The sequence below is a fragment of the Vidua chalybeata genome, chromosome 5, assembly GCF_026979565.1.
Source record: "Vidua chalybeata isolate OUT-0048 chromosome 5, bVidCha1 merged haplotype, whole genome shotgun sequence".
Lineage (NCBI taxonomy): Eukaryota > Metazoa > Chordata > Aves > Passeriformes > Viduidae > Vidua > Vidua chalybeata.
Window position 1 is genome coordinate 26,835,566 of NC_071534.1, and position 23,026 is coordinate 26,858,591.

General features: G+C 37.3%; 1 protein-coding gene across 1 annotated transcript in view; it reads right to left on the bottom strand.

Annotated features, from left to right (window-relative positions):
- Positions 1-11,363: 11,363 nt before the first annotated feature.
- The window catches only part of MTPN (myotrophin), a 30,150-nt gene continuing 18,487 nt past the window's right edge, over positions 11,364-23,026 (bottom strand). The window contains exons 2-4 of the mRNA XM_053943811.1: positions 20,335-20,448; positions 19,152-19,235; positions 11,364-14,612 (exon numbers count right to left, since the gene is read on the bottom strand). Of these exons, the coding sequence (XP_053799786.1) occupies positions 14,526-14,612; positions 19,152-19,235; positions 20,335-20,448 (285 nt within the window). The 3' untranslated portion in view covers positions 11,364-14,525. The remainder of the gene's footprint in view (positions 14,613-19,151; positions 19,236-20,334; positions 20,449-23,026) is intronic.

Consider the following 23,026-nt stretch of genomic DNA (forward strand, 5'->3'; position numbering starts at 1 on the left):
CTGTGTTCAGAGTTTATCCTACTGAAACTGAGGACTTCAGATTTCTCAGAACTATTTGAAGTGGCAGCTGATGTCAAACAATAGCCTGCTCTAAGCTGTTTACCTGTGCGCATTGTATCACAGAGCAGCAACACCAGTATTTGGCCAGGACTTCTGGACACCACTACAAGGCCCTAAATAGATTTAGTAGCAGCAAGCCCCATAGGAACTTGACTGAGAATTTGGAGACTGTGAATTTTCCTTCTATTTCTGTCCTTGACCATAGTGCTTTTATCTCCAAGTATCTGCTTCCTCTGTCAAACCTCCCACATGCAAATGGCGTGGAAGAACCAGGCATTACTAATTTTATTTTTCAGCTGTTTGCCCATGCTATCATTGTAGTGGGGAACTCTAGCAAAGTTGATACACTTCCATTAACAGCGTTTCTTCAAATTCCAAAGGACTGCCTACTGTGTTCACAGACTGATGATAAGTAATTGAAACACAAGACAGTACGATGGTTTGTCATGGGGCTGTTTGAAGTGTCAGTCTGCTGGAAACCTTGGATTTTCAGTTGCAATGCATTTCTGGAACATATTGCAGAAATACAAGCTCACTCCATTCCAGGGCCTGCAAAATTAATGATCTGTCCCAACTTAGTTTAGATGGAGATGAAGTCGTGCATCGAAGCTGCCTTAACAGCCACTGGTAATTTGTTGTTCACTACAAGAGGCAGGGGCAGGGAATCAATTAATTCATTCAGGAAAGGAATCGATTGCTCCCCTAAGCATATGTTTACCCTTGTAAAGAGCAGTTTATAGAGTAGGATGCTTCACAAGGACTTTGGGGAAAAGGAGGAATTTTAATTATCTGACCATTTATCCGTTTGGGATGCTCGCATTCTCTTGCTTCCTTTGAAGTCAGAGTCCAGAGCCCCCAAGGACTGTAAAGTTACATGATAATTACTGATCGTTAAAGAACTATGCTTTGTAAAATAACTCTCCATATCCTTTCTTCTCTACTGCCCCTTACCCCTGGTAGCCAGTTGATTTTAAAAATTAGAACCTTCTAGATAGAAAATGCTTAAGTTTTCCAAAGATTTTTGACAAAAAAAAATCTCCCTTCACGAGAAGCTATTGAAGAAATCTGGCAACCAGCACGGATAAAAGTCGTGGCACAGTTTAAAACTGGAGACAGAAAGAACTGGACATCAGTCGCCATTTCTCACTGTTGACAGAGGTTAATACTGGAGTGACCTAGGGACCAGCCTCAGGGCTGGACTGAGGACATCCAACCCACGAATTAATGAATTGAAAGGGAAGGTGAACACCAAGGTGACTATGCCCCCTTGATTATTCTAGATTCTTGTGACCACTAAAGGATTACAAGAAATTTTGAAAGACCTAACAAAGACCTGGGGAATGTGCCAGATGTGATGAATCCACAGACAGCTTCAATTTTTTGTCAGTACTGTAAATTAAAAAAGAAAAATTTGCTTCTTCTTCCTAACAGCAGTTAAAATATTGTCTCAGGGTTATCATAGTTTTGCTGTTGCTGTTAGGCAGCATTTTCTGCTATTTCAGCTCTCTTTAGGACCAGGTGAGAAGTAGTGCTAACGCAGGAAAAGACGTTGGGGCTCAAACCATGATGAGGAGGGTGGGGGAATTCTGCTTTTTCAGCAGCATTTGTTATTTTAACTGTTTCATCAAACCACAGCACAAATGATTTGTCTGAAGATCAAACAAAATAACAAGGAAATCAGCTCTCCTGAATCCAGAGACAGCCACTTAATCATTTGGAGCACCATTCTTCTCAGCCGGGGAAAGCACTGAACAGCAATATTCTCCTGCCTGTTTCTCCATTGTGTCTTTTTGTGGGTATCTGTAACTCTCCCACCACTGCTCCAACGACAGCAACACGTTTGTAGAAGCCAGGACAGCTCATGCCATTGTACCTCACACCAGTGGCAAAAGGATCCTTCACACCAGACCCCAATATGTTACCCTTTAAATAGATTTTCCTCTCCCTCCAGTGTGGCTCGTGGCAGCTCATCAACCAAGGCGTGCAAGACCAGAGAGTAAAAAAAGATGTTCAGCAGAGCTTAAAGCAGTCCTAGAGGTGACAGCTGTGAAAAATGAAGTCATTTGCAGCCACCCTACACAGGCACTCCTGCCACTGCGAGGCATTGAGGCAGGGAGCTGCCTCAAGGACAGGAGAGCCCGCAGCTTTGTCACAGTGGATTAGCTCACCTTCAGCCACAGAGATTTGTACTTCCCAGCCTCCACTGGGACTGCTGGCTCCAGAATGGAGAGAGTTTAGTGCTTGTTTATGGTGTTGAAATACATGTTGATCTTTGTTATTTCTGTATTAAGGATTACTGGCTTGGGTGAGTGGTTCTCAAACTTTTCTGGGTAATCGAACCAGAAGGAAGTTTCACAACCTCAAGCCAGCTGTATAGAAATTAATAGAATGTGGTCATTCTCAACAACAAAAAAAAAACAAACAAACAAAAAAAAAAAAAAAAAAAAACAAAACAAAAAAAAAAAAAACAGAGTCTGAAAGTGTAGAAAGCCTGTGGAAAGCAGCTCTTGGTAATTATTGTTCACTTATATACTGCTAATTTTAAATAGGCTTTTGCATTTTAGAGGGGCTGCTGTGCTTGCCTGATTCAGGAAGAAACATTACAATTGCTTTCCTGTGCATTTTGCAATACTATATTTCACAATGCTCTTTCAACTCAGCAGAATATAGTGGTTTTACAGTTCAAAATTAAATAATAGCACCATTTAGAAAGCAAATATTGAGGCAAAGAACTTCAAAGCTGCAACATTCACTAATTCAGCTTCCATGTATTTAAAACTGTAGCTACAGTAAAAGAATAAAAGCTAAATGAAAAAGCACAATTAATTAATTAGAAAATATTATAATTACTATCTCAAGTTTGGACTAATTTCTTTTGCTCTCTCCCAAACTGAAGCACAAAAAGTCCCCTGAACTTTATCAACTTTTGCCTTTCTATACTGAGTCAAAGCCCTCTGCAGCAGAAACTATTGGACTGTGTAAACGTGAAACTTATTAGTGAATGCATTGCAACAGGCAGTCATTACTTTCCTTTCCTATAGGGTTAAAACTCTTTCTCTTGTTCCAGCCCAAAGAAAGCTTTGCTGCAAGAATAACTTTGCCATTTGCATTTTTTTACCAAATTTTTTGCAATGCACACTCTGCATTGTTTTCCTCTTTCTTATGTTACTTGGTAATTTTCTGGTTTCCTTAATAACACTAAAAATATCATGCTTTGCCCCTCTAATATATTACCTCTAGAGATCTTTTCTGTAGCATCCCCTTCCAATGCAATTTCCTCCAAAACTCATCAAGTTATAATCAAAAAGAGAGCAATGGTTTGGACCCAGCTGCTTTGACAGCACAGCCACATGAATTGCACATGACCCTGCACACTTCACCTTCTTGTTTTGTGTTTATTAAAAAGTCCTCCCCACCACTGGCTCGCTCCACTTTTTAACCACATTTTAGTTTCCAGTCAAGTATTATTTCTTGACATGCAAGCAGGACAAATTCAGAGTTCTTCAACTTGGCACTAATATCCTGGGCAACTGCACTGCACAGGTTAACAGTGCTTAAACTCACAAGCATTTCCCCCTTTTGATCATATCTTTCCAGAAGGAAATCAAAATTGGCAAGGTCAAACCAAATCTTTTCAAGGAGGGACTTGCTAAATAACTGTGAAACTGAGGGAAGCACAGATTTTCTGGGGCCTGAGTTTATTTACATGTTGGAGAACCAGAAATCAACACAATTCTCTTTTTTCCTCTCCCTACATACTTGTATGAGTCTGAATTCCTTTGCTGCAAAAATAACTTGTTGCAGGAACAACGCTCAAAGTTCAACTTTATCTTTGCAAGAGCTAAACGCCGCAGATTAAAACAGTGAACTATTTAACACCCTCCCTAACATTTCCCCCAAGTATTTCTCAAGTGAGGGAAGCACTACACCTCACAGAAGTAGAAAATATGAAAGTTTTTGAGAAGAGCTGGCCTCCTGTAGGCACTTGGCCTGGGTATCAATGAAAACAACACCACACAGAAACATTTCCCTCCTGACATGGTGGAAAATGGAGCAGATTGCAAATACATGAACCTTTGAGGCTGAGTATCTCATATTTCTCTGACGTAGTCACACAACCTTGGGGAAACCAGTTATATGATGCTACCAGTACTGGCATAGGTATCAAAACACCAAATAAAAACCAAAGTAAGTGGCAATTTCTCAGGCAGAAACACAAAGTCATTTTTTCTGTTGTTTTTGTTCATTAATCAATTGATTTACTTTTTTTCCCCTTTTTTCTCTTTATCTTGTAGTTAGTTTTTTTTTGTTTTTTTTTTTTTTTTTGTTTTTTTTTTTTTTTTTTTTTTTTTTTTTTTTTTGAGAGCAGAGGGTAGGAGGTTGTTTATTTGTTTTGCATTTGGAAAGGAAGTGGCAGAATACCAAGGTTATTTTCATACCAGCTTTTCATGTTCCTTGCCAGCTGTTTCTTAAACCCAAGTACAACCATTTAATTCCTCATTACAAAGAAAGTGTTTGGATTAAACAGCCCTAAATTCTTCAGTTCTCAAGAGGAAATTCTTATATGTTAGGTACCAATTGTGATAACAATGATGTCTAATGCGATCCATTTATGTAGCATTCAGCTGTTACAAAAACTTCATCAGTTGTTGTTCTTATCTAACCCTGACAAATAGATAAAGTAGCAATTTTTAACCACAAAATTTTATCAAAGGGAGGGAATCAGGGAAATTCCTACCTCTTATTACCTGGTGATCAATGGTCCATGAGTACGATGAATTACCCTCTCTCTTTCTTCTTAAAATGAAAGAACAGCAATTAAAGGAAAAAAAATCTATTTCTGTGCTAGGCATTACTCTGCCTGTTTACACATACATAAGTTTCCCTCAGGCAACAAAGGATTATTCTATTTTAATCAAAAAATATATACAACATAACTCCCAGCTTTAAAAGACCCAAAAGACACAGAATAATGAATTCATCTACCATTACAGGTAGATGAATTTTTGAATGCAAAGGGAAAACCTGACTGAATTCCTCATTATGACAAAGGAAACCCTGCAAAATAATTCCAGCTGCTGATAACATATTAAAAAGACATTTCTTACTATTAACCTGTCAAAATATAGATCTAGTATAATTTCAAAGCCTCTGCAAGACAAGCTTTGTATTTGCTCTTAGTCAAATGCTTTACAAAGTTGAATCCCTGACTAGATATTTGCCTTTATCGCTGCTGCACTTGCACTAAATAAAACTTAAAAAGGAACTTGCTACCCTCTCAGTGTGCATCCACAGTGACTCCTTAATGGGACTGCTGGCAAGAGTGACAAAGCTTTACACTGGAGGTTTTGGCCACAGGCTTTTTTAACAGTGGGACACAGAACCTTTGAAGAAACACTGCAAATCCTCAGAAAATCACTGAGGCGTGACCCACCCATAGGTGCATCCTAGCACATATACCTCCTACTACCTGGCAAAGCTTTGAGCATTTCCTTGGGAGAGATTCCAGCTTTTTTATCTGCAGGAAGTTTTCACCAGGCAGGTCAAACTCAAGTAAGCTCTTTCAAATCAGCATTTCCTCACTTTGGTATTTTATCACTAGATAAAAAGGACACAATCTGGTTGAAACCTTTTTTAAAAGGTAACAGCTTTCTGCCTAGATGGCCATGAAATTATTGATGGGTTTTCCCAGTCACCAGTGCATTTGGAGGTGCACAGAGTGTCATAGCTGTTCTCCAGAGTGAAAAGGTTTGTGTGTGCAGGCAACTCTGCACTGACATGGGCCTCTGCTTCACAGCAAAACTGCAGTGCAATAAAACCAGCATTTTCCAACCCAAAAGGCTGAGAAGCAAGAGACACCTAAGATCTTCTGAAAAAAAAAAAAAAAAAAAAAAAGTAATAAAACCCAATTCACAGAGAACATGTTTCATCTATCATTTTGCAGTAGGAAAGCAATAAAAAATAGGTTCAGCATGAACACACACAAGTATTACCAAACACTCAAACTCAAATATAACAAAATCCAACAATTTAAATTAATTAAATTACATCTCACAGATACACAAAAAAAAAAATCTTATTCATTAATGTACCAGGTGCTCAGGGAAACAGGCTGATTTGTTGAACACAAAACCCAAATGCAATACACCTTTCTTTGCCTTACCTTAACATGTACTGCCCTCCAATCCCCTAGTCTGTAGCTCAGATTTTTATAAACTTGGCTTATAATTGTTACTGAAAAGCATTTAGTCTCCAATAGAAACTGTGAAGAAATCAGCCTGAAATAGAAACTGGTCTCTGAAAAACTTCTCAGTCGCTATGGGATCTTCTTGTTTTTTATCCTTCACTTGCCTGTGTTGTTCACTGGTGCAATATTTTAAAATCCTGCAAAGCCCAACTCTAGCTCCAGTTGGACTTCTGTTTTTCTACTCTTCTACACTGTCTTTTAAATCCAGATCTTTAATCAAAAATGTCTGTTTCTGAGTCATCCTTCTATCAAAAATGCCTAATCTTTGAGTCGTGTGCTTGCCCAGGCGTATTCTGAATTATGCTGTATCACAACTAACATGAACACTGGGAATCACAAGGCCAACTACAGCATAGAGCTGCAGGATAGTAACATGTGTTGTCTTCTATTTCTGCCAGCAGCATGATGTATTAACCATCCGCAGTTCAGTATGATAAATTCAGAACCTTGCAGGTTTCAGAATATTATCTTGCTGCAAAGGTTGAAACAAAATAAAGCAATTTACATCATTCCTAGCAACCTGTCACATTACTATAGAACAACTTGGGTTGGAAGGGACCTTAAAGATCTTCCAGTGCCAACCCCCTGCCAAGGGCAGGGACATCTTTCACTAGAATTTAGGAGAGATGCAGTCAAAAGGGCCTCAAGAACTCAAGCAACAGGCAAGTTAGACCACTTCTGTCACACCCACATTACTTCAGGGTAGCACCAAGGATCTCCTTGGCATTACTGTATTTTGCAACCACTTTATAGTAGCTTTCAGGAAAAAAAAAAAACAAAACCAGCCTCCCCCAAAGAAACAAACAAAGAGAAAGTAAGTCATAATATTCCAAACCTGCAACTACTCTAAGTCCCTCAAATGTGAAGAAAAAAAAAAGCAGTAAGGAAATAAAGCATCTGATCCTTTAAAAAAAGTACCAACTACTATAAGATTTAAAAAATATGCCTGCAGTAGAAGGGAGGTAAGATGGATAAAACCTTTCATTTACTTACTTTCTCCTCAGTCCTTCCTCCTGTGGTTTTAATTTTTCCTTTCCAGTTATAGACGAGAGATAGCCTTAGATGGAGTTTTTTCTAATAGCATCTTCTAAAAGTTCTCTGCCTATTTTCAGGGCATCCATTAAAAAGGGAAAACTGTGGTAGAGATAAAGCACAGCTTTTGGAATCTGTGCATTCAGGAGGGGCAGGTAAGGATGGGAATAGGAACAGGTGTCACAGGCCAGCTCTGGCACATAGAGAACAAATGCTTTTTGACAGAACGTGATCTTTTGAAACCACTCAGGGAGGTTTGGGTGGTAATTTATAGCACACTTCACTCTGCACATCTCTCTCAACCTCACCTCTTCCAATTAAAAAAAATCCAATCTCAAACTCTGAGATTTGTAAATTGGGAACAAGGGAATTCTTTTTCCCCAAAGCAACTATTTGTTAAGTAACTGGCAGTTAGTTATTTTTTTTTTTTTTAAGAAAGGGTGGCCAATATATACTCAGCTTTTTATAGTGAGAACACAACCTCAGAAAAACCTCCTTATTAAGTGTACAGGTTTGCAGCCTCATTGCTGTAGGCTGGATCTATTTTATTTCAAGTTTAATATGGCTTTGTAAATACTTAAATGTATAGCTACCTTTAGCAATTTCATTAATTTATAATTTAAGGTCTTGTTCTTATGTTTGAAGCCTCTCACAATAGAAATTTTTGTGTGTTTACTCCATCTGTCTCCTCTCTCTAAATGTGCTCTTCTGTGCTTCTGAGAACATTACTGACATTGACTGCAAATTGCCCTAAAAAACCCTTTAAGGTGTATCAAGAACTGAGAGATAATCCTCCCATCAGCTTATATCTTAAATGAACAAAAGAGAAGGAAGGAAGTTAGTAAGTACAGAGAAATTAGTGTGATGTCTTGAGAGGCTAACTAGAACAGAAGCTGGACAGTGTTAAAGCAATAGAGTACGGATTTATTAAAAGGCCTTCAAAGGATACCCCTTGGGCAGTACAAGAGCCTGGCTGTGGCTACACCCAAGATGGACTCCTGGTCACAAGTTTTGACACTTTTAAAAGTTTTGGTCCGTTTCCATATTGGGGTTAAGTATCCAAATACAGCTTCAGGTTATGAAGTCCCATCCTCCCAGATTGCTCTCCTCAGTTCACTGTTGTTCACACCTTTTGGGCCCAAAGCTGTAATGGTGTCCTTGGTTCTCAGGCTGGAAAAGGATTGTTTTTCTGACTAAATTGTGAAGAGAATTTGCTATCACTCTATATGAAATTCAGAGTTACACACTAATGCAGTACAGAATCTGGAAAATATGAAAGCTAAAACTTCCTTAAGTTTTATCTGACTATGCATCGTGCACAGTCACAAAAAAAAAGAAAAAAAAAAAAATCTGTTGCTGTTGTATTGATCCCAGTTCTACTGGCAGCTCACCAGTATCTCCAAAACTGTTCCAGATTTATCAACATGTAGATATTGGTAGGAGGCGTAGCACTAACTTTTCATAGCAATTTGTCCAAAGTATAGATGTAAGGTATCCTTCAGCAAAAATGTTCTTGTGTAACAGATATACACAAATACAGGCTAAATTTTTTTTGGCCAAAATATTGTAGAAGACAAATTTCTGCTGCAAAATGTGATATTATTGCTTCATGCAAAAGAGCAATGAAAAAAACCCTTTAAAAGTAGTGTTGCAAGACAAAGCCCACCAAAATATTTATAAGTAACAAAAATAAACTTTGGGAAAGACTTCTGGAATGTAAAACCAAATTTTTTTTGCCATAGATCTAGTTTGGTGGCTGCACTAAGTTGGCAATAACCATCCAACCAACAAGGTATTTTGTGACAATCAAACAGATCTGTTGGTTTTCCACTGAAAATAATAAAAGAATAAATAAAAACAATATTAAAAGAAAAAAAAAGGTGGCTGGACATGATCACAAGATGTTGCTACTCAAATAAAAGGCTACAAATCTCAATTAAGAGTGCATTTCAAAAGGAAAGAGGTAGCATAATTTAACTTCCATGAATTTACATACTTTTCAAGACTTCCCACCTCCAAATACTTTTCAGACAAAAGTAACATGATATTTTTTAGTTGAACAAACTGAATGTTCTTCCAAATGTAATGAGAAATTACTTTCATTTAGAGGAAAAATAATAAGAAATACATACAAATAAATGTTTCAGATTTGAATTGTTTAATATATGCATCAAAATTGAGCTCAGTGGCCAAGAGACTATTTTTGAGACTGAGCCTTGGACCCTTCAAATTTATGTTCAGCTTGAGACAACTGAAATAAATTTTCCTTTAATAAATTTTGATAAATGGATTGAAACATGCAGTCTGTCGTGGCTTTGGCACACTGTCCTGCCTCTTAACTTGAATGGCCATGAGATGAACCTGCATGCATGAAAGCCTCTATTCTTAGTTTTGAAATGATGCAAAATGATGTTGTAAACAAGAACTGACTGAAAAGCACAAAAGAATCCTGTGTTCTGTGGCAGCCTGCAGTGCACCCAACCCAGAGACATTTGGGACGTGGGAGAATTTAGAGGTGCACTCAGGTGCTCTCCAAACACCACCTGAAGAGTGAAGACACAAGAGACGCCAGGATTTCTATTTAAAAGAAGGCTCTCCAAAACAATATTCGGTCACAATAGCAAGCAATGGTATTTGAATGCAACACTTCCAAGTTTAAAATTAGAAAACACTGTTTTGACTGCTAAGGTGGGGAGAGAGGAGCCCTGATCTTAGGAAAAAATGTTCATTTACTTCCCAAGCAGACAAAAATTGCATGCATTTGAAGACTCTGAAGGCACTGCATGAAACCAAGTGCTTTTCCAAAACTCATCTAGGAAGTTTATGGCATAGCTTTGAGTTGAAAGCTGTTCCCAGATGTCAGATCATGAGTAAATCATAAATATTTTGAGGAGAGCTCTGAAAGTATAGTTTTCTTTACACTGAGAGAAACAATCAAGTGGTACAATTGAAAAAATTCTTTTCTTGGGCCAACATCCTTTCAGAAGGGAGCTGGGAAACTATTCTCTTTTAAAAGATCAGCCATAGATGAATATTAGAGACTCTTTACCTGCATAGATGAATTTGGTTTGCCAGTCACTGAGGAATGTGAGTGAAAGAAATCTGCATTTTGAACTGAGAATATTTCCTCCTGTAGAGAAGCTGCCCATTACAAAAAGCTTCAAAGTCACATCAAAAACATTCACAAAACAAAGAGTCAGTAATTTGAATACGAGAACTGAAGCCCACACACATCAGTTGCCACTGGCCATTACACCATTTGAACTGCTTTGGCATTTATAGTGAACACACACTTGTTCTCTCCAATATTTGACTGAAAGGTTGTGCATACAGAAAGAGAAGTTCTGTAAACTTTTCAAAGTTTAGCAGAGAAAACCAGGAAAATTTAATTTATTTTGAAACATTTTTTGATATTTATAGTTCTTCTACTTTGACACATCTTCCTGTACTTTTCTTTTTAAGTGTCTATTTTAAAATAAATCATATCAAACACTTCAGGCAATTAGATTCAAATCTCTTCTGACAAGCAAAGTTAAAAAAGGAACTTCTGACAAAGTCACTGTAAAGATGTCACAAGAATAATGAATAAACATTCCTATACAATTTTATTAATACTTCAGCTGCGATTTCTGTTAATAACTGTTTTGAATTTCTTTGATGAAGGAGAAAGCAATTTGCTTCAGTCTTCACAGGTAATAGGAGGAACATTCCTCTTTCTACAGATTGTCTCTTAGAATTTAACAGAAGACCTTCAACCTTAACCATTTAAGCAAGAAAAGCAGACTACAAGGCCACAAAAATTATCAAAATCCCCTTTAAATGGATGTACTTTAAAACCCCCCCAAAAAACCACAAAGGACATTATATATTTTCGAAGCAGCTTCCATTCCACGTTTCTTATAAGCAGCTAAACAGTTTAATCACTGTACATGTGAGCTGGAATTTAGATGCCTTCCAGGCAAATAAAAAGTTGTAGCCTGAGGTTAATAAAACAGAGGAGCAGAAGGAGAAACAAAACTCCGAATTCTCATATCGCACAATTCAAGTTTATTCCATTCATTCTTGCAACACAAACTTAAACATACAGTATCATTTAGCATTCTGATGTCTGTGAACCATGGTAATGATGAACCCAACTGTGTCAAACAGTTAACAATGGTGAAAAGAGAAAGTCAAATATCAAAATGCACAGAGCACTATTTTTTCTTCTGTCACTGCGTAGAAAGATGATTGTTTATCCATTTACAAAATATAATTAAGACAAGTTCGTTTTGAAATTTTGCATGCAACACTGCAATTGCTTGACCTAGGACACTCTATTCTTACCAGCCTCTTCTACAAATAGTCAATGTTATGTTCAGTTCCATTTAACTATTGTACTCCTTTTCTCATTTGCTCCCTGTAAGAAAAAGGGAGCAGAGGGTACAAAATGCAAAATATACTTAAGTTTATAACTTATTCAGCACAAATTTCAAAGGAAAAGGTTTAAGAACAGAGTGGATTTCCAAGTATATGCAATTCCAGTCTGACCAAGTATTTAAATTCTGTTTATAGAATGAAAAACAATTTACAGTTTGGTATTTTTATCTAGTTAGGACCTACTCAAAGATAGAGGAAGCCACTCATTATTTTTTCCACAAAATAGCTAGCAAGAAAGAAACAAATGAATAAGCCCAGTCTCCAGACAATTACAAATGTATAAGCTTTTAATTTTTTTTTCTTTCAAATCCTGGGCAACATGATTAGACACCTGTTATGTAGTGCAAAAAGCAGAAAAGTATTTCTTCTTTATAAGCCAAACATTAAATGCCATCTTTTTAACTATCTCAGAAGGCAGCTTGGGTATGCATTACAGCCAAATTAACACTTGACTCACTGAAGTCTGTTTGCTTCTTTTTTCCCCTCCAGGGTGAAGTAAGAAAAAATAAGGTGTCCCCATAATTGTAGAAAAAGGGAGGCAAAATTGCCTCAGTGAATTTCCAGAAGAGTTAGTAGAAAGATGATGTTTCTTTGCTCACTTAAATGAGAGTTAAAGGGAAGGGCAGAAAAGAATACAGAAAAGAAAAAAAAAAACCCAACAAAAATACAAAACCACTATGGCCAGACAACTTGACACTAATCAACACAAAAAACTTGAATAATCAAGTTCTTCACGTAAAAACAGATTGCAGTTTTCTAGACTAGTATCTGAATAGCTAAGTATTTAATAGCATAATATGGAGGCAAATTGATGCCAAAGATTGTTACTTTCATAGCTAAATAAAGAGTTAAACCTATAGTTTGTGTTCACACTATTACAATGACATGACAATCCAGCACTGATCAGAGATAAGATTAAAGAGTCCTCTTATAAATAGTTATTAAAAGCACTGTTCAACAAAAATTCTTTTTCTTTTATCAGCAGTTCACCAATTGATTTATCACTGATTTCCAACCCTTCTGTTCTTCCTTGCCACCCATCTCCAAGAAATAGAGTAATTGCACTGTACAGTTTATGGCCATAGAGTTGATTGTTTACTCCATTGCTTTTCTTATGGTATGTGTAGATGTAAATCAGTTCCTACTCTCATTTTACACTCGCAATGCAATGCTTTTCATATCTGAGACAAAGCAATCCTAATATGAAACATTATTCAAGTAAAACTAAGTCTCCATTAAATATGAGTGGTAGTCATCAGTCTACTTCTATATATCCTCTCAGTTTCAACAGTGATATCAAAATAATATCAGCTACTTTTGTTTAAGAATTCAGCATGAGACATTATATACATTTGTTTTTCTGTATTGTGTTTGTTACCAGGAAGTTTGAAATCTGTATTCCAAAAGAGAGGAAGATGTATAGTTTGTGGTATAGAACCTGCTACTCAGTTTTAGGTGAACCAGGAGTCTAATGAAAATTTTCAGGACGAAAGCCAGCAGCTCAGATATTCCTGAGACCACAAGATGTGATGGGAGTGCCTACATCATTAGATACCTTCCCATGAATGACCAAGACTGTCATACTTACTGGTATAGTAAATCTTATCTAAAAGTCAATGGTTAATGTGGTATGGTCACACTGGGAACTTCTAGAACAAGCCTCATGCCTTAATGGAATTTAAAGACGTTCATCCATTCGACAATGAAACACTGATCTGAAGATATGCACAATTAAAAAAATTCTGTAGTAGTTAGAGCAAGTTAAGACTTCTGCTTGTACATCTTCCTGCTTCTACATCTGAACTTAGAAAGGTTCTATGTTTACCAGAAAAGTTTAGCAACAATATTCACCTGATATGAATGTCTAAATAACTACTGCTCATTTTCCACATTTGCCTTGATTATCCTGGTGTACCTAACAACCTGGAGCTTTCACATGCGTCTAGGAATTTTATGCTTATGTGATGAGTAAAGAAATTTCATCTTACATTCCTTTTGGAAAAAAAAACTACAGTGAAATTTTGACCTCTCTCTCAAAAGTAGTTACTTAAAATGTCTGTCCTGGACTAGAACAAATATGGGATAGAAAGACTTAAAATTCAAGCATCCAAAAGTACCCTGGCAGATATTATGGAGTATAACACCATCATGCCTCAACTGGTCTTTTGTGGTTTGCTCAAGAGTCAGAAAACATTAGTGTGACATCCAATTAGTCAATATAAAGAACAGCTCCAATAACTAGTATCAAAAGTCCTCAAAACTGCAACAGAAGCTTTAGGAAGAAGAAGAATAAAGCTACCCACTTAGAGAGAAGAGCAACCCAGCCACCTACATGATTACTACACTTCAGATTATGGCAGACACTAAGAGCACGGGACTATTGTCTCCTTCACAATTAGTTTCAGGTACATAGCACAGTACTTCCATCTAAAGGAAGTACTTCCATCCATCTAAAAAAATCTTAGTACTAATCTAGGAGGCTTACCAGCCAAATATTCAGCATAGTCTGTCTTCCTTCTTCCATTTTCACTAGAAATGGGAAGAGATTGTGCACTGAAAAGATGTCCTAGAGGGACACTGTTCATAATAGTTTTCCACCCTCTCCAAGCAGATTATCTTTGATAAGATAAGCTCCTAACTAGTCTGACTCATAAAGAATTTCCCTCCCCCCAAAGTATTTAGCTGAAGAAGCTGGAAGATGCAAAGAGTGACAGACAGGCAGCAGTGTGAGGCCACAGGAGAGACATTTAAGATATCAGTCCATCCGTCACTGAAGAAGAGCCTTGATTGCCTGGTTGTCAGTGGCTTCAAAGGCAGTTAGTCCATCTGGGCCTTTCACAGTCTTATCAGCACCCTGGAAACACAATGAGAAGGACTGTCAGTTCATAAAGCCAGGCTGCATCAGTACAAAGTGTGGCAAAAGATACATAACTTTTATTATGTTGAATATGAATAATTATGCTGATTACATACAGAGTTTTACTGCAGTGCCTTGTTTTTATTCAGAAACCAACTAGACAAGATTTATGTACAGAACTTTTCAGCATGCAGCTAATCTGAGTTTCCAAGTCTGCCATTTAAAAGTAAGGAAAAATGCCACAATTTTTGTTACACAGAAAGTTACATGTCCAACAAATTATCAGTTAGATGTATTTTTTGTTTCCAGCAATTAATACTCTTACAAAAGCAAAAATTCAGTGTTACACACTTCTACAAAATCTATGGTGCAAGAAGCTCTCACGTGCTGATTTACACAGGTAATACCTGTAAGAGCTGATTTACTAACAAATCATACTATATTCGTTCTATATCATAAAATGGCCACACTCATCAAGGATTGTGCTTCTCTTCCATTCTGAAAAAAAAAAAAAGTCCCCGTTGGTACGTCAGAAGAACACCACAAAATTGTTGCAAGTCCAAAACTGCTCAGGTTTGTTTTGAAACAGAACAGGGAGGCAACAGGAAAATGAAGGATAATGCACCAACTGGATAAATTGGAGGATAACGCACCAACTGGATAAATCAAAAGAATTAGAATAAACTGCTGCAAGTAAGCACAAGCAGAGTGCCAGATTTATGGGAGGAGAACAAAAGAATGGCAACAGAGTTATTAATTAGTCATGTTTGCTTTGAGCACTGTGTAATCACATTCATGAAAGGGAAAACACAGACGAAACTGTAAATAGGGTAGCTAAATAAGGGGACAAAAGTTATTAGAGATCACAGGACTGATTTCAGAACAACTCTGAAAGATGATATGTAAATCTCGCTTGAAAATGAGAGGAAAAACACTTTGGGTATAAACATATTTTGTCAAAAGTGTGTACAGCAGAGGGTTGTCTTCAGTTTATACAAAAGCTCTCCACAGAGTAGGTACAAATCCCTTCTCAATTACAAGGAAGATTGTTAGTTACTATTAAAAACACAGAATAGTTTAAGAACATAATGGACCTAGAATTTCCATAGCCTCTTCACTGATTAAATACACAAAGCCCCACTGAACTTCAGTACATAATACCATGTCCGTTCCCAAGACAACTCTCAGTCCCCTAAACTTTTCTAACAGTCTAATAAACTGGATTTGATACCACTGTGATGTGCTACTACTTTTCACAATGTAGGATATTTCCCTCTCTGAAACTTGTACACTCTTTACTTGCATGTACTCAACCTGTAATTTGAAAAAGATGGTTTTGCATAGGTTTTCATGGCAGCACTGCCAGTCTTGTTGTCCACTGGCCAAACTGATCCTGTTGGAGTTGCTCATCTTCCTTGTGGCCCCTAGACACTCTCACTGCAAGAGATGCATTAAGTTCACTCCAGTGACAGGAGCAATTTTTAGTATTTCCTCTCTCCTATCACTGTGTAACATCCTTGGCCCAAACAGTACAAGGATGTTACAGTTCTTTGGGATATGAACATGAGCTGAATTGGCCTGCTCCCAACAAGTGACAATCTGGTTACTGCAAACACACACTTGGGTTGAAACCATGGGAACATGGCTTGTAAGACATTTATTTTTCCCCTAAGAAAACCCCCGAGAGATTTAGCAGGTATTCAACACTTATAATCTTAGTTGTCCAGGGAAAAGAAAGGCAAGTAAGAGTACAAATAGCTTCTTCTGCAGGTGTTGATTATTTCTACTGCTTAAGTAGCACTCAGACTAGAATCTATGTGGAAATCAAGAAGGCTTCAAAGCTGTTCCTTGATGTTAAGCTCAGAAAATCTTGATTTGAAGAAAAATGGAACTATGCAGTAACTGACCTGACAGAATTTAAAGAACTTTAATTCATAAAACTCTCCACCAATGTACCAGCATTTAGGGTACCAAAGATAACAGTTAACTGAGGTAACTTTGAAGTATAAAGAGAGGTTTTAATCTTAACATAGGACTGCTCTTCCCGCTCAGAAAAATTATTGACATTCAAGACCTGGGTTTCTAAAACAGCTTTACTGAATGTAGGACAAGAGGGTCATGACTACCTAAGGAGGACACCGTTTATTAAACTCAGTACTAATAAATTTAGAAAATTGGCCATTAGCTAGACAGAAAGACTCCTGCCTACATTCAATAAAAAGAGAAAGAAACAATAAAGGTCAGGTCAAGAGGATTTAAATTTGCAGACATACAACTGCAACTGTACAAACTGTACAAATTTGCAACTGTACAACTTCCTGGAAGCAACTTTAATAAAAAACTCATAGAAGTATAATGATTTCATAGTATTCTCTACTTCCCCAAAGAAAAAAAAGTTACTAATATTTGTGTTATGTTCTACTCCGAAAATACACATACACAAGTAAACATAAACCCTCTCTCCTGGGCAGGGTAATAACAAACAAGAATGTTTGGCCACTTAAGTCACCAGGCAAAGCACAAATGTTAAACAGGCTCTGAGAACCATGAACTACTTGGCTCCAGCTGCAGCTCTGGAAAAAACCCAAAGCAAAAAACACAGAACCCATGATGAGAGCTGCACTCCCACCAAACTGTGAAACCAGAACTGGGGGCCCTTAACAAAGCTGGGAGAAGACTGGTTTACACAGCAAGCAGGAAACTGCTAAAAAGAGTTGCCAGATGACACAACAGAGGCAGATGTCTTCTTGTTCAAAAAGTACATGGATGAATTCATGGCAAACAGATCTGCCAACACTTCTGAACAGGGGACAGATGTATGCACCTCTGAAATCCCCTGTACAGCAACCATGAATGAGGAGAATGGGTGAGCAGATGTGGTCATACTCACAGCTCTTCCTTTTGCCACTGTCAGAGAAGAAAATAGGGGCTAAACTGCCCAACTTAACAGGATATTTCTTGTAAAACAAAAGTAGAACTATTTTGAAAGTTGAACAAATGGATGAAGTTTGTTGCATCCTATGCAACAACCCTCATTCTCCATTTCAAGCTTTCAAAACTGCTAATTGTCTATTTTAACATACTGGTTTCTCTGACACTAAAAAACCGTAACTTTTTACATTACAAATCAAACACCAGATTATTAAAGAAAAACATGGATCAATGTCTGAAGCATTTATTGAAATACTGCTCCTTCTCCTCCCTCTCAACAGCTTGAGAGTCTCATGTAAAAGGTTTCAAACACCTCCACAGTCCATCCACCACAAAAAGCAATGGAAAATGTTGGCTTAGTAACTGGGAAGAACATTAAACAGTCAGGAATTTTTAGCTCTTTCAGTAAGGGTTGACTCCTGATTCCCATGTATCTGCTATCAAAGAACATATGACTAAGATACAAACCAGGTGTGATATGCTTAAAGTAATGTTTAAACAAGGGTCATAAAATAAAAGTCAGAACAGCCTCCACATATAAGCCTTGCCTCAAACAGACAGAGCTGATAAGCCAACTTTCAGTTTGTAAATATTTCATCAGCTAGCCCATGTAAATGAAAGCAATCAACATTTAACTCTGCACGAAGAAATCCGAAAGTAATTTATTATTTGAGCAACTTATCTAGGATGGAAAACCCACCAAACGAGAAATGGAAATAGATCAACATGGGATAAAGGATACCTTACTTTTTGATGATCCTAAATGAAGGATCAATCCTCACAATAATTTTAAGCAAGTTGGATACACCATTTGAATCCTAAATTAAGTCACTGCATTTATTCACAAAAAAGCATAAGTAGTATCAGACAAGATGAAAGAAGTTAAGTGAAATTCATGCAGCATTAAGGCAGTTAAGGAAAACTTTACCCTGGAAGTGGCAAGTGGCAAATGAAAGTATTACATGGCATGAATTCCTTTGGCCAAATGACTTAAGTGTAATCAAGAACGAGTGCATGTGAATGGAGAAAAAATTTTGCTTGAATTAACTACTGGTTTTGTAAAATTGATCACTTTTGTAATATAAACTGAAGTGCAAACACAGACAGATTAAGCTTATTCTCCTCAGGACAAAATTTACAAGCTGTAGGACAGAGAAAGCTTGGCTTCCTACTTTTATTTCCCCTCCCTCTGCCAACCCAGATGGGTTCTCAGTCATCTGGCAAAAGTTGAGGGAACCCACACCTCTGAGCAACTTCACAGCAGAGATTGCATCACATGAAGCACTTAAACAGCTGCCAAAGCCAAATCCACTGAAGGAATGCATTTTTCCCCCCTTACTGATATGCAGCTCTGCCCTCTATCTGGAGTCCACAATACTCTTATGGTCACTGATACTTTTGCTACACAACAGAAGTCCTTCAACTTTGTCCTTCAGCTATCTTTCACCTTGGTCAGAGTACCCTCTCTGTTTTAGCAACACAAATGGTATTTGTTTGATGTTCTGAACATATCATCTGGAGCATCATAATCTTATTGCAAGGAAAAAAAAATTACAGTAATATGCTTTGCTAACAGATAACTTGTTCAAAACATTCGTGTCTCACCTTTGACAGAAGCAATTTCACACAGGAAACGTGGCCCTCATAGACTGCTGATAGGAGTGGTGTGATATTGTGTTTGTCTGGAGCCTGCAAATTGAGATTCAATTACTTGAAGGACAATTTCACACAGTGTTATAAGGTTTCACAGAACTTTTTTAATTTTCTTTAATCAATGGTAGAAGATTTAAGAGTAAATTTAAGAGTATTAGCCAGAAATGCATTCCACAGGATTTTTTACCTCTTTTTTAATAAAGAAAAGTTATCACTTAAAAAAGAGGTAATAGCAAGATACATCTTCCACAAGACTTCAAGGGATCCCAAAGCTTGTCCATAATTTTAGGCCAATGGTGCAGTTTCAGCTGACAAATTTTGCCCAATTTAAGAACACTACTCCTAATTCTCCCATTTCAGAGCCAGCATCACTTCAGAAAACAGTTCTGGCTGAAACATTCCTTTGGCTGTCTTCTCTCTAAACTACAGTCCTGGAAAGAATAAGAAATGGAGCAACTCAAACGCTATTTTTAACTCTTGCCCAACTAGAAAAATGCCCAAGGAAGAGATAGTCTTTCCAGATATCCAGGAGCAAAATCCAAGCATTTTTGTACAAACTAAAGCTAAGATATCTTACATGTTAACTTTTGGACAAGCATTCTAAGGCACAACATTTGGGGTGTATGGTTAAGGTATTTAGGAACTTAACTTCTGGAGAGCTGATATAGCTTAGTCAAGTCTTTTCAAAACAAGAAGCCATGCATGTCAAGCTACAGCAAAATGTCTCAAACAAGAAAGAATGTCTCCAAAGAAGAAAAAAGCATGCTAATTTAAACAGCTGATCCTGTCCTGGCTGAAGATGTCTTCTGAAACCCCTGCCAAGAAATGCAAATATGCATTGCAAACCTTATTCTGATGTGATTACTGGAATCATTTTTCTAATTGCGGTTGAATTCAATTTTAATTTTTCGTATCTACAAGCAACTTTTTCCAGTGTGTCCAAAGAGAATTAAAACATTTAATAAGCATAACTGTAAACTTCTACCCTCTAGAATCTCACTTCTCAAATATTTTTAAATGCACTTAATTGTTTTGTTTGATTTATATCTTTCAGCAACCATTAGGCACTAACACCAATTCCTTCGGTGTGTGTGGGAAGACTTTAAGACCTGTTTGCAAATACATTAATACATACATTAATGTCAGCTCCTTTCAAGAGCAGAAATTCCAGAATCTCAAGCTGGCCACAGTCTGCAGCATAGTGAAGAGGCTTCCTCCCACCTTCAAGTGTCCGGTTGACATCTTCACCCTTCAAAATAAACATAATCTCATCAGCAAAATTTTAGAACTAACACATGAGAAAGAGCTTGAAAGAAACCCAACACCTTCAAACATGCTGAAGAATGTTCCACTGAAATATTTCAGTCACTGCCCAAGAAAAATGAAAATTAAGTCACTCAATTTCTATTCCCTCACATCTGCATTTATGACTCTAAGACAACATTGATCCCTTGTTCTGTACTGCATCTCAGGTGTAACAAGTACCAAGTGCACTAAGTAACTCCTGATTAAAAAAAAAAAAAAACCAAACCAAACCAATTAAAAAAAAAAAATCATTAGCTCATTTTGCTTCTCTTTCCCCACAGCTAGGATCTTAATTATCTGGCTAAGTTCCTTTATCTGCTTCTATGAATACTGAAGCTTTGCATAATGACAAACCAGCTGCATAGCGGTAAGACAGCATCGTAACTACCAGCAAGTGAGTCCAGGCAATCCATAATTTAAAACCCAACTATGAAACTGTCCACCCTGTTTTATAAATAGCACTTGCCAATTCTAGAGGATATAAACAAGTCTGAAGAGTCAAGCAAATCAGGCCACAGGAAGTTGTATTCTAATGCCTCTCATACGAGTGGATTGAGACATCTCTTAAGGCGTAAACAAAATTTAATTCACTGAGTACCTAATCAGCTTTGTTTCCTCACCTTGGGTTGTGCAACTAAGGATAAACTGATTTACTGCCCTTCATTAGTGACAAGAAACCAACTAGAGACAAGCTGTGTGGTTAAGTGGCTTCTTTTTCTTATGTGTAAGGAATCTTAGTATTTTAGGAAGTGGCTACATTTTGCATCATACCTCAAGCCCTGTATCTCCACAGAAGAACAATCACAAGAATTTCAGCTGCAGCACCAATTCATACTTCTCTATAGAGCCCCTGCAGTTCCCTCACTCCTGTCCCAAAGTTTTAGAAAGTACACAGAATAGAAGAATTGACATATATCTTCCAGACATTACTTCCCTTCTAAGAATGGAAGACTGCCAGAAGGAAATCTTATTCTGCTTTTGATGTTCTGTATAATCAGAGTTTTATATCACTAGTCAAATAACAAGATGACCTCATTATTCTCCTCTCTTCTCAATAGAATATTCAATTATTCATCATATACCCTTGTAGCAGATAGTATTGTGATGTTGCTTCTCATTTGCTGAATTTCACTGACAATTAAGTTCCAATTAAAAAAAAAAAAATCAACCAGATCAAAGTAGGCTAATAGCACATGTTTGCTGATACATTAGGGATTGTGTGTACAGGTTTGAGAAGCCAACCACATGAAAGCCACATAATAACCAACTCAAACCAAAACAATCTCCAACAACCCTTGTAAAGTCTGACACATGCCAAGACATGGGAGAAGGGCAGGCAAGCTAAGTCCTGGGACAGCACACAGTCAAGCCATAAAGTTCACAGTCCAAAGGAAAGTTAGAGTCATCACTCGTCAAGATTAGGACAGTCCAGCAAAGCTCTCACTTCCTTAAGCTTTTAAATATTATTTGGCTCACTGGCTTATACTATAGTAATTTTTCTTTTATTTTTAAAGAATAAAACAAAGTCCTCTGTTCTCTCCTAAGCTGGCTGTGGAATAAATTCCTGCTGGATGATGAACTTTCAGAGTAAAAAAAAACTTCACCCAAACTTCTAATTTTTTAAGATCACTGTAAAGATGATGAAAACAGGGGAGCACCTAGCAAAAGGTTTGCAAATAAAGATGTCCCAAACACAGATTACATGGTATTGAATACTGGCACTGAGAACACATGTCATTATCATTCAAAGTTAAACATCAGAACATTTTAGTCTGAATTAACAGAACACAACATCATGTAAGTTACAAAAATTAAAAACAAGTACTCCTATATTCTCCAATAAACCAAGTTAAATATCCAGTTGTTTCATAGGTTTGAAAAGCCGCAGTAAAACAGACCACTGAATGTCATAAAGCTTTACCTGGCCTTTCCTACTCCCAGTCCAAGAAATACAGAAGTAGGAAGGGAAGATAAACCAATGCGTTTAATATACAGGGATCAAACTCTGGCAAAACCACTTGTTTCAAATGCAGTCACCAACACATATACATTAAAAAACTTGCAGGACTCTTCACAGGTAATTTCTCTCTGGGCTTTAGATCTCCTATTTCTATCGCCTAGGCCATCTCCGTAGGACAAGCAGCGGTTTCCAAAGTGAGATGTGAAAACCCAGAGAGATGTGCAAGACAATGCACTGGGGTGTGAAAATATATATTGCACTATTAATAAAATGTAAAAATAGCATTTATTTCATCTTTAGTTCATCTTTAATTTCCATGTTTGGGGTATATTTTATAATGTGCACATTACATAGTACAGGAGTACATACTGAAGTTGCCTTAAATATCAAGTACCAATCCCCCTGCTCAGGGCCAGGCTGGATGGGGCTTTGAGCAACCTAGTCTAGTGGAAGGTGCCCATGCAGTGGGGTTGGAACTAAATCTTCAGGCATAAGATAAAAGACTTGAGCCCCTGCCTCATAAATGATACAGCTCTGGTGAACGTGTGGCTAATTATGCCAA